General features: G+C 40.1%; 1 protein-coding gene across 2 annotated transcripts; it reads left to right on the top strand.

Annotated features, from left to right (window-relative positions):
• The first annotated feature begins 84 nt into the window (after positions 1–84).
• LOC109481994 (paraplegin-like) lies at positions 85–10,983 on the top strand. Of its 2 annotated transcripts, none has more exons than XM_019784627.1 (21): positions 85–518; positions 968–1,073; positions 1,387–1,473; positions 1,637–1,791; positions 1,991–2,068; positions 2,460–2,602; positions 2,928–3,033; positions 3,141–3,269; positions 3,556–3,718; positions 3,949–4,057; positions 4,227–4,291; positions 4,497–4,561; positions 4,875–5,037; positions 5,504–5,730; positions 6,055–6,138; positions 6,607–6,679; positions 7,260–7,420; positions 7,624–7,701; positions 7,881–8,021; positions 9,131–9,219; positions 10,617–10,983. In XM_019784627.1, the coding sequence occupies exons 1-20, from the start codon at positions 273–275 to the stop codon at positions 9,209–9,211; spliced, it is 2,460 nt and encodes an 819-aa protein (XP_019640186.1). In that variant the 5' UTR covers positions 85–272; the 3' UTR covers positions 9,212–9,219; positions 10,617–10,983. The 2 variants fall into 2 exon arrangements, with proteins under 2 accessions (XP_019640186.1, XP_019640187.1); XM_019784628.1 differs by having other exon boundaries at positions 9,131–9,228.
• Positions 10,984–11,297: the final 314 nt, after the last annotated feature.

Below are 11,297 nucleotides of genomic sequence, written 5' to 3'. Positions count from 1 at the left end.
ATCTGTGTAAAAAATGAAACGTCACTGTTAGTTTTTAGCAATATTTGGGCATAATTCATACATTTGGCATCACCCGAGTATGCCTTTATGGCAAAAATTATTTCATAACACATGAAAAATTGGAATTATGCAACTTTTTTGACTATGATTATTGATCCCATGATGCTCTCATGTAAAATGGCTGCCGCTTGTGACTGACGACGAAGATTGCGGAATATTTTAGACAAATTTTAGTGTATTCCGTCCACCTACGCACCCTGTTCCTGTAGGAAATGGCGTACCGTCTACTATCATCCTGCCAGACGTCTTACTTGCGGCAGTTGGGCAGAAACTGCCTCAGAAATGCGAAACGAAATGAGCCAATATTGCGTCAGGCAAGTTCTTCCACTCGTTACATAAACAGGAATGCGCGGTCGTTCAACTTGTCGGACTTGCAAAACAGTCTGATTCCGTGCCTGGATTGTACTACTAACCGGCTGGGACACAGGACCGCGGCAAGACTCAACAGATATGTACAGGTTTGTATTGTTTTCCGCTTTATTTTGTCTGCAAGATATTTTTTCCAGACACTTTCAAGGAACATTATGGAATTGTGTTTACGTAATAAATTATATGCAAATGATTACACAAGGATGTTACTGTTTGGTAAACATGGCGCATAGGTCACTTCTTGTTTACGATTGGGTGATTTTGGCCTTTTGAATATTTGTAATATATACAATGCTTGTAGAAAATGCTGCCTTATGACTGATAATTTTGCTTTTATGTGTATCAGAAATATGAAAATTATGAAATTATTTATCTATTTTAGTTATTTATTTATTTATTTATTAATATCAAAGGAACTAGTGAAGAAACGAGTGATCAGTCACTGTTTTGTTTGCCAATTACAAGTTACATCAATTGCTGTCAGGGCATAAATGCCCATGCTCACTGTAACTTTGATGTCATCATATTTTCTATACAGGAAACAGTTCGACAAGTTCAGGCAGAGTACAGAGGGATCTGTCGTTTACTCACCAGATCTGGGATGGAGGTTCCACAAAGTGTGGTCAGCAGACTATTTGGCATAGGTATGTGTAACCAAATTATGTACATGCAACACACTATGTAATAGGAACACTGCCTAAGGTAAAGAAAATAATGACAATTTCAATTCAACTTTTTTTTTACTTTGGCTAACCTTGGGCATTTTATGCCATGATAAGACTTATCATGGCATAAAATGCCCAAGGTTAGCCAAATTAAATTAATGTTGAGTTTCCTAGTATTATCTGTCTTTCTTGATGTCGTTGACAGCATGAACAAGACTGCATTTCTGTGCTATATACTAGTAGATACCATGTGTAACCATCATGGTAACCAGGATTCCTAATTTTTCTCCAGGCTTACTACAGTTCCTGAGAACAACCCCCAGCCCACAACAACAACGTCCAGGTGGCAGACCTCCTGGGCAACAAGGAGAGGATGATGGTACGATTTTTATGTTAACTCTTCTCTTCAAACTTTTATGTACACCAATATATATCAATATACACAGACATAAGGCCCTAAAGTGTTTCTGATTTCAGTCCAGAAAATATTAGGGTCGGTAGGATACTGGACAGTGACCGTATTTGTATCTGCTTGGACACAGGTCAACAACAGCCGAACGATGACAACTTGAACAGGCTGAGATTCGTGGTCCTTGTCTTCTTCCTACTCTCCTTGTTCTTCATGCAAGGTCAGAACGACGGCGGGCGCATGGTGTCATGGCACGAGTTTGTACATGACATGCTGGCAAAGGGAGAGGTAAATCATCATGATACAGGGTTCCAAATACATGTACATTCATGAATATTTCGGGTGCATAATGTCTGATTAATGATGTATGTCATCAGTCAACCGTATAGGTCTGGATTGATACAGGTGGATATTACCCTTTGATACCCCTGCATACATATATGTACATGTACATGTATTACATGCTTCTTACCATATGTTCTCCCAGGTGAGTAGTGTGGATGTGGAAGACTCAGATGTGGTTCGTATCCACCTCCAGCCTGGAGCTCAGGTGTTTGGACGTAAGGTGAGCTAAGACTCATTTACTTGTTTTTTTTACTATTGTTAGTAGTTCTAGCCATTCATTCTCTGAAGTATCCCTCAAGCAGCTTTTTTTAAACTGCAGTTACTTCTCAAACCACAGACTACAAGACTAAAGAGCCCAGCATTTTAAACCATTAGACTCTAGATCCTATATAGTAGAGAGGATTCATTCTTCCAGCTAACCGACATATCGCACACGCAGTCGTCCGTCAGTAAGACATCTGGAGCCTCATTATATTTTCTCCCAGTTTAGAAATTTTATTCAGCGATTATAGATCCTACTCAGAGAACACTATGCCATCTTTGTATAAGGGTTAGCACTGCACAGTTGTCTAGTTTTGTTAAAGAGTTGCTTGTTTTTTTCTGTGCCGCAGCACTACACCAGTACAGTATACTCCATGCGGGTGGGAAACACAGAGACGTTTGAGGAGAAATTGAGACGTGCGGAGGACGACCTTGGCATCAACCCTCAGGATTATGTCAAGGTCACCTTCAGCCATGTTGGTGCCGGGACCAGGTAATAAGCCAAGAACGTTCCTCCCATGACAGATGTGAATTTTGGCACTGGGCCATTAAATCATGTCAGTAGACTAAGTAAGTGCCAATAGAATTGCAGTAGGCGCACATAAGTAAGAACTGCAAATACAATGCATTTATGAAACATAGTTAAGTGGTGTGTGTTTAGTCATTTAGCATTGAAATAGTTATCAAGAAATGAAGAGATTGTCTATGTAGAAGCCACTAAAGTTAGGTATACAAAGTCTGCCTGCTTTAACCTGAATGCTTGTTAGACCTGTCCATCAATGAACCAATAAGAGCGTGGCTTTGTTGTGTTCCTCCAGGTTGATGTCCACCCTGTTGATAACCGGGGCCCTGCTGGGCAGTTTGATGCTGGTCATGATGTTTGTTGCCAGAAGTGCCATGAACCAGGGAGGCTTGGGAGGATTTGTAAGTACTGTTGAAACTGCTTGCTTCTGCTTTTTGATAACTTAAAAGCTTGTCTATATCCTGAGTTGCCATGAAAACCTATGTTGTTGTTTTTTTTGTTTCCCCAGGCTCAGATGACTCAAGCAAGGTTCACCCAGTTTGGTGCTGGAGGAAAAGTTCCCAACGTGAAGTTCTCTGATGTAGCTGGTCTGAAGGAAGCTAAACAGGAGGTTATGGAGTTCGTAGACTACCTCAAGGTCAGTGTCATCTTACATTCCTAGCCAGCGTCTGTCTTTCCATCATTTGATAGAAAAAACTTTTGCCCAATCTGTCATCTTTGAAGGGCAAAAATGGAAAGAGATGTCATTAAACTAAGCTTAGTCTACCAGCAAAATTTGTCCCTTAATATTGAGGAAATGCTCAGCTCCAAAATTGGGTGCAACAAGGTGCACATGCCCCCAGTACTATAGTATTTCGAGCCCTGATGCACCTTGGGGCATATATTTGCATTAAAGATGAATGTTGACCCTCTCTGTTCTACAGGCCCCCAAGAGGTATCTGGACCTGGGTGCCAAGTTCCCTAAAGGTGCCCTTCTGCTGGGCCCTCCTGGGTGTGGGAAGACTCTCCTGGCTAAGGCAGTGGCTACGGAGGCACAGGTACCCTTCCTGGCCATGGCAGGGTCTGAGTTTGTGGAGATGATTGGCGGTAAGTACTACACTATGAAAGAAAAATCCTCTATCTTTTCACCTCTTCACATCATATCTTTTCTGCCCAATCATACAATTCAATGATATTGCATATTCACTCCCTAATATTGTTATGGAGTGTGATACATTTGATTCAACTTACCATATTGGTATGACCAAAAAATTGACTTCAAACACTGTTCAAATCTTACAATTACATTGATTATTATTGATGTACCTATATTGTAGGTCTGGGTGCTGCCAGGGTTCGTTCACTGTTTAAAGAAGCCAGGAAGAAACACCCCTGTATTATCTACATTGATGAGATTGATGCTATTGGCAGGAAGAGAAGTCAAGGGTAAGTTTCACAGAATATAATACAGAATATAAAGGATATGCTTTTTTTAGTTTTCTGTACCAATGCAGATGTTTGGGATGAATTTGGATATTCTTATTTTTTAAATGTATGTGGAAGAATAGCACAGTAGCTGCTATAGAAATATGACATTTGTTCTGTTTTGCTACAGGAACTTTGATGGTAGAAGTGGAGAAGAGGAACAAACGTTGAACCAGCTTCTAGTGGAAATGGATGGTAAACAAGCACCTTCATGATATCAGATCAGGCACCTTTATAATATCAGGTCAGGTATCTTTATAGTATCAGATCAGGCACTTTTCATGCACCAACTTGGACAGCATCCCTGTATGAGATCTGGCTTCTCTCATGTATGGTCCCTGAAGTGAATGCAGTAAAATTGTTTGCAATCTTAGCGTATACGAAAGTTTTCTCTTTACAGGCATGGGAACTGAACAGGGTGTGATCGTTCTGGCTTCCACCAACAGGGCAGATGTGTTGGATGATGTAAGTTGTTTTACAGCCCAAATCAGTACTGTTGTCATTACTGTTCATTGCATTCTGTTTTTTTAACCTTTGTGTTACAGTGATGTCATACATGTACTTGATAATGTGTTTCCACAGAATCTTGCATTTGTTGAACTTCAGCTACACAAAGAGCATTCCATATCTGATAAACTCTATTTGCACAGCTTTGCTTGAAATTTTTCCCACCATAGTATGATGGAATAAAGTTTAGCATTGTACTAGTACTATGACTATGCTTAAATTGTCAATGAAAGATCAAGTTAAAGCTGACACTACCATACACTTTCTCCAGGCCTTGCTGAGACCAGGCCGCCTAGACCGGCACATCCTGATAGACCTCCCGACCCTGGCCGAGCGTAAGGAGATATTTGAGCACCACCTGAAGGCCCTGACTCTGAAGAGACCCAGCTCGGCCTTCTCACGACGACTGGCTGAGCTCACCCCCGGCATGAGTGGTACGGTCTATTTCTGTGCTGTATACAGGCTTTTCATTGATTTGAATCCGCTGGTGACCATGTTGGAGTACAGCAGCAGCATATTGGCATGGTGAATAGTGGTACAATATACTCCAACATGTCAAAAATGATGTCACATGAAAAGCCTGAATCGTATTAAGGTGATTTCATGGATGAGAGAACTCCAAAGGCGTGCAGATAGTCTGTCAACACTGAACTGCCAAAGAAGTTTTAGGGAGGAAAAATGGATTGGACAAAAAGGCAAGAAGGGGGGGGGGGGCAAAGCAGACTATGTGGAAATGACAGAGGGATAGACACTTATGGAAACAAATGAAGAAGAAGTCATGCCACAGTTGTGCCAGGCAAATTCAACAACATCTAGAGTTTGCATCATGCATCACTTTATAGGTTACTTGCAGCATGCTGTATTTTAGCGGTTTAACCTATTTCCTTTCTCTGTATCCAGGCGCCGATGTTGCCAACATTTGTAACGAGGCAGCTCTCCACGCAGCCAGGGAGAACAAGAAAGTAGTGGACACCCAGGACTTTGAACATGCAGTGGAGAGAGTTATAGGAGGTACAGCGAAGAAGTCCAAAGTGTTGAACCAGGAGGAGAGGAAGGTGGTGGCCTACCATGAGTCAGGTCACGCCCTGGTGGGGTGGCTACTGGAGCACACTGATGCACTTCTCAAGGTGTGGAGGAATCTCAGTTGACTTTATTGAGATATGCTTCAGCCCCTTTATGGGCCTACTGTGTTATATCCAGCATCCGTCTCTCTGTTATTCGACGGAATTTTGCCAACCAGGACAGACAAAAATTTTGCCCAAATTGTCATCTTTGAGTGACAGCCAAAATTCGTTGCCATTGATTCTCAAGCTGATGACAGTTAAGTCAAACAAAGTTGAGATGACAAAAAGAATAACAGGCAGGCAAGAACACTGATCTGAGGACTGAAATCAGATTGGTTTGGTCTAAGATATAGAATATGTGATCTGATGTGTCTGTTTCTACCCCAGGTGACCATAGTACCCAGGACATCAGCAGCTCTGGGGTTTGCCCAGTACCTACCCAAGGAACAGTACCTCTACTCTCAGGAGGAGGTAAGGTCTTCTCTGAGAAAATACTGTGCTTTCTTATTTTTCACAGTACAAATGTACTTGTTTGCTTGTTTTGTGGTCACTTCTGTACTGCAAACGTATCATTAACATGGACAAATCTTTTTTTTTCTGCACCTGCCACCACTGCAACATATAGTTTCTGTGAACACCTCATTTTTCTCAGACCATGAACTTTTGCTACATGAACATAAAGTGAATTACAGTGTGCTTCAACATCTGCATAGTGAGTAAGCAAGCATTGACAAGCTGCATGCACTACCAACAATACAAAAAGTGTTTCCTTTTCTTTCTTTTTTGTCCCACATGTATTGCACTGTTGCAATTTCAATAAATCAAATCAAACCTGGTCAAAAAAATGCTTATATGTTACAATCTCTGTCAGTACTAAATATGAATATCATAATAATAGAAGATTATGATGACAGTTTTCTTTCTTGTTTGTTTTCCCAGTTGTTTGACAAGATGTGCATGGCCCTGGGTGGGAGGGCAGCTGAAGCCATCATCTTCAACAGGGTCACTACAGGTCAAGTCTCTCTGGATGATATTTTAACCCTTAGGGTCTAAGTCAGCAGTGTACATGTAGCAGTACCAGTTTTGTGCATAGACAGTTGAACGTTAAACCTGTCTGACATAACCATACCGGTAGTAGAATACACAGCCCCAGAACGTTGACATCAGTGATTTATTTGCATACATTTAATAAGTATCTGGTAAAGAGCACAATTTTTTGAAGTTTCTTGCTTAAATAATGCCTTTTACTCAAGAATACAAACGTAGAACAAGAGTGAAACACAATGACAAAATGTATACATAATTACAAAGTGGATAGAAGAAAATGAATGTAAAGAAGCAAGTTGCTGATCTATCAATTACAAGAATGTTTACAGTCAATAAATGTTTGAACTGTGTCAAAGAAGTTTTGTATATGTGAAAGTGACGTGGACCCTTGTAGCAGTAAAGAGAAGAGCATAATGTACTGTCATTGAAATGCTGTAACTCCACTATATTGGTGATGTAGTAAGAAGTGATGGAAAGCAAATATTAGTACAATTCAGAATATGACAGACATTGTTATGACTGACATTTTCACCTTTGTTGTGCAGGAGCCTCAGACGATCTGAAGAAAGTGACCAAGATGGCGTACGCTCAGATTAAACAGTTTGGGATGAACCCTAACGTGGGGTATCTGTCCTTTCCCGAGGAGGACAACAACGGACTGGGCAAGAAACCCTTCAGTAAATATCTGGCCGCTCTTATGGACGAGGTAGGGGATAGAAAAATTTAAAAAATACATTTGTAACTGTGTTCATGTAGAATGCATTTAACTCGAAGGGATCAGTTGGGTTTGTTGTTTTTTTATAGCTTACACCCAACAGCTTGAGGTCCTTTCCTCCATCTTCTGTTGAGAGCACTGCGCTTCTCTGTTTCCTTTGACTTATTTTGCATTCTATTTAACATTTTTATCAGGAGGCAAGACGATTGGTTGCTAGAGCTTACTACCAGGCGGAGAAGATTCTTGTGGACAACAAAGATAAACTGGATGTGGTGAGTCAATTTTCTGTTACTGAGTTACATCGTAAATGGTAAATACTGGTGCTGTATGTTAGGGTCAAGTATATAATGTATCTTTATGGTTTTCTCTAAGAGCCCACTGCTAACATAAAATTGCTGCGAATAGTACAGAATTTATGGTATTTAATGACTGTTCTGTCCTGTTTTCCCAGCTTGCTGAAGCCCTGCTTGACAGAGAAGTGCTGAACTACAACGACGTAGTAGACCTACTGGGCCCCCCTCCCCACGGGCCCAAGAAAACAGTGCAGGTGGCCGGCTGGGACTTGGACGATGGGGACGACGCCCCCTTGCAGGTCGGCGACAAATCGCAGCCTAAACCTCCACAAGTGCCTGAGAATGAAAAGTCTGCTGCATGATGAAAACATAGAACTAAGAAGCTTCTTTTGCTGTGTTTACATGTTGTCTTATACACTGCATAGCGGTGCACTGTACTGTGGCTTTGTTTGTGTTTCAAATTGTCATGCTACTTGCATCTCTGTTCCACCTTTTGTGTACATTTTGCATGATGTAGTAAGATTTCGTTTTCCAAAATTATCAATGAAATTATTCTCAAGAAAAAAGTTTAGAGGAATTTTCCATGCTATATCTTATTTTGCAGTACACAACTATAGGTGTACCTGTATCATATACCGGTAGAAGGTAGACTCACTGCAATATTCTTACACCCACTGCATGACCAAATGCAGCATGTGCACACTGCACTGCTTATCATTTAATGATATTATAGGAACAATGTTTCCAACTTGAGCCATGGCTTGGGTAGCAAATACATGTAGCTCAGCTGAATGTTCTATTTGCATGTTCTACTTTGTATTTACTAGTGGTGATTTTTGTAACATGTGCATCTCAATTGTAAGATTGCCATATATTATTATATAATGTTCATTGAATATGTTTGAATATGTATATGTATATGTACATTTAAAGCTTCATGTATCATACAATGTTTCCATTCATATCTTGCTGTTTGAAAATTATTTATGTTTGAGCTCAGAAATACATGTACTAGTAATGATAGCATATTTATAAGTTATAAGAGTGCCATATTTTCCACAATTTTTATGAATCACAAGCTGAATTAAACATTGATTTCTTCATACAAATTCATCACTTAGTGTTCCTATGTTCCCATTTATTTCAATTTCTTTACTACTGGTACAACTTGAGTATGACTTGTCCTTTGTATGAAATACTAGTAAAAATTCTCTGTCAGCCAACTAAATACTTCTTTTAACTGTGTAGAAATTTTAATGTAACTTTCAACTTTAGGGAGCAACACTAACCAACAAGACTGGGTATTTACATTTTGTATTTAAAATCTTTTTGGCAATTTTGGATTTTTAAAGGCATAATGTTGTTAACACGAGAATTATCTTGATGTCTTGTCCCCGACCATTTGAAGAACCTGAGTGCAGGTGTGGAAGAAGACAAGCCCATAACTGCAGCTGGCAGCGTGAGCCAGGATTCGAACCCACAACCTTGAGTCACTGGGTGAGTCAGGCAACACATACCAAAAATGTAAACAAAATTTTTGTGTGGCCTTGCCTATGTTTAGGCCACACCAATTTGATTTGTTGGTTCTGAGATTTTCTTCAGAAAAAGTATGAAGCAACAGTGGAAAAAAAATAAAAACAGGCCTAGGCATCCTATGATAGCTGCAAATGCTATGATACCAGGCTGGTTTGTAATTCTAACTATGAATTTTGGACTTTGAACCAATTGATCAAATCGGTGTGACCTTTGTATTCTACAATGCCTGTGCATGCCTGTATGCAGTACCGACATTGGGCATCAGGTGGCGCTCAGTGCCTTATCAGCACTGTCCAAGAGTCGTCACAGATGCTTGTCTGTGCTAGTGATACAACACAGATGACTGTTACTGAGAATGTACCAAACGATCTGGCCTATTTGATTACAGTGTACTGTTTAAGAAGAGACATTGTTAGTTAAACTGAGGTCCTTTAGGGAACCAGACACTGCTGCTAGTGTTACCAAAGGGCTGAGTATGGGAATGTGAAGAATTTATATACAAGATTTAAAGTAAGCTCGCACCTGTAACCTCCCTGGCACTGCTATAAAGTCTACAGACCTGTAAAACTGATCCCAACATTTAGTCGGAGATTAGGACTGGGTGCTTGAGTTGAATAAGCACTGTTGTCAACTGTGTATGTACAACTATTTAACTGTAGTGCCTACCTAGATCCTTCGATGATATAAAATGAACTAAAGGTTTCAGACTATAACATGCCAATAGAATACTGTGGCAATGTAAAAGTCCAGAAGGAAAAACCATATTTAATGTTGTCCCCTCCCCCCACATATAAAAAAACGTTTTATTTTTCAATTCTATTGTACGTTTTTAAGAACACATATAAGCTGCGGAATGTCACAACGTATTGTATGTACAGTAGAACTACTTTATGTAACAGATTTGTACCGAAAATTGAAGTATTCGTGTGATTGTAATTTACTTCCAATTTTGTACATGTAACATATTTGTGCAATCATTTCTGACATTTATGCTTGTGACTAAAACACTGAGCTTACACGAGGCGCACTCAAACTGCTGGTGCCACCACAAACTACTAGTACCAGAATGTAAACAAACATGGCTGATAGCTGTGTTTCTAGCTTTTAAACACACTCGTAATGCGTCATATTTTTGCACCTCCACTTCCTGAAATGGCACTTATTTGCAATGGATTACATGACCAGAAAAAATCCTTTTTGTATTGTCCTAATGTTACATAATGCAGCTTTAAAGAAAACTGAAAGCTTCAACTCAGATCTGCTTGATAGACCAGCCTAAGCCTTTGTTTTCCTCAAAAAAACTCTTGAAAAAACTTCGTCTCATTTCTTTCTTTCTTTTTCCTCCTATCTTCTCGCAGGATCGGACTAGCCCTAAACAAAGACTGGATGAGATGAGAACTCAAATAAACACCGCAGCCACATATTTAGACAGCGGAGAGCCGCGCCATCCTGTGTTAGTCACGTTCTCGTGCGGTGCCCGGCGCTTCAAATCCACCTGTTGACTGGTGTGTTTACGTAACGAGGATAGTCTGTTATGTTTCATCTGTTAGGGTGCTGCTCGGTGACTAGATGGGAGTATCTTAGATGTAAATACGTTATCCCAGTGGAGGGATTGTTTCTCACGGATTCTGTAAGTTGAAGAATGCAGATTTGGGCTGGTATGGGTTTGGAATATGTCTAAAGTACTGGAATGTACGATTCAAAGAACTGGGGAAGGACATCAACAAGTGGATTGTATGGATAAAAACGTCGTTATCTTTTACCAAAAATAAGACTTGCATGTTGCCAAAGTTCTTAGTTGACTCTTCTGTATATGCAGTGCTTTTCAAAATATTGTTTTCAGTAGAACCTCAGTAGAATCGGAATAAACGATGATATACGTTGACTTGGGTGTCATTCTCCTTGTTCTAAACTACTACGCTAAAATACATCAGGATTGTGGTAGAAATGGCTCGGTTGGTTTGCTACAATAAAATGCATCTGGATTGTGGCTTTCAACGTTTTGAACTCGCATGTTTTGGTACTAGTATATCTTTTGG

The sequence above is a fragment of the Branchiostoma belcheri genome, unplaced genomic scaffold, assembly GCF_001625305.1.
Source record: "Branchiostoma belcheri isolate BF01 breed outbred unplaced genomic scaffold, Haploidv18h27 scaffold59, whole genome shotgun sequence".
Lineage (NCBI taxonomy): Eukaryota > Metazoa > Chordata > Leptocardii > Amphioxiformes > Branchiostomatidae > Branchiostoma > Branchiostoma belcheri.
The sequence above is the reverse complement of the archived record's forward strand: the minus strand, read 5'-3'. Positions and strand labels throughout refer to the sequence as shown.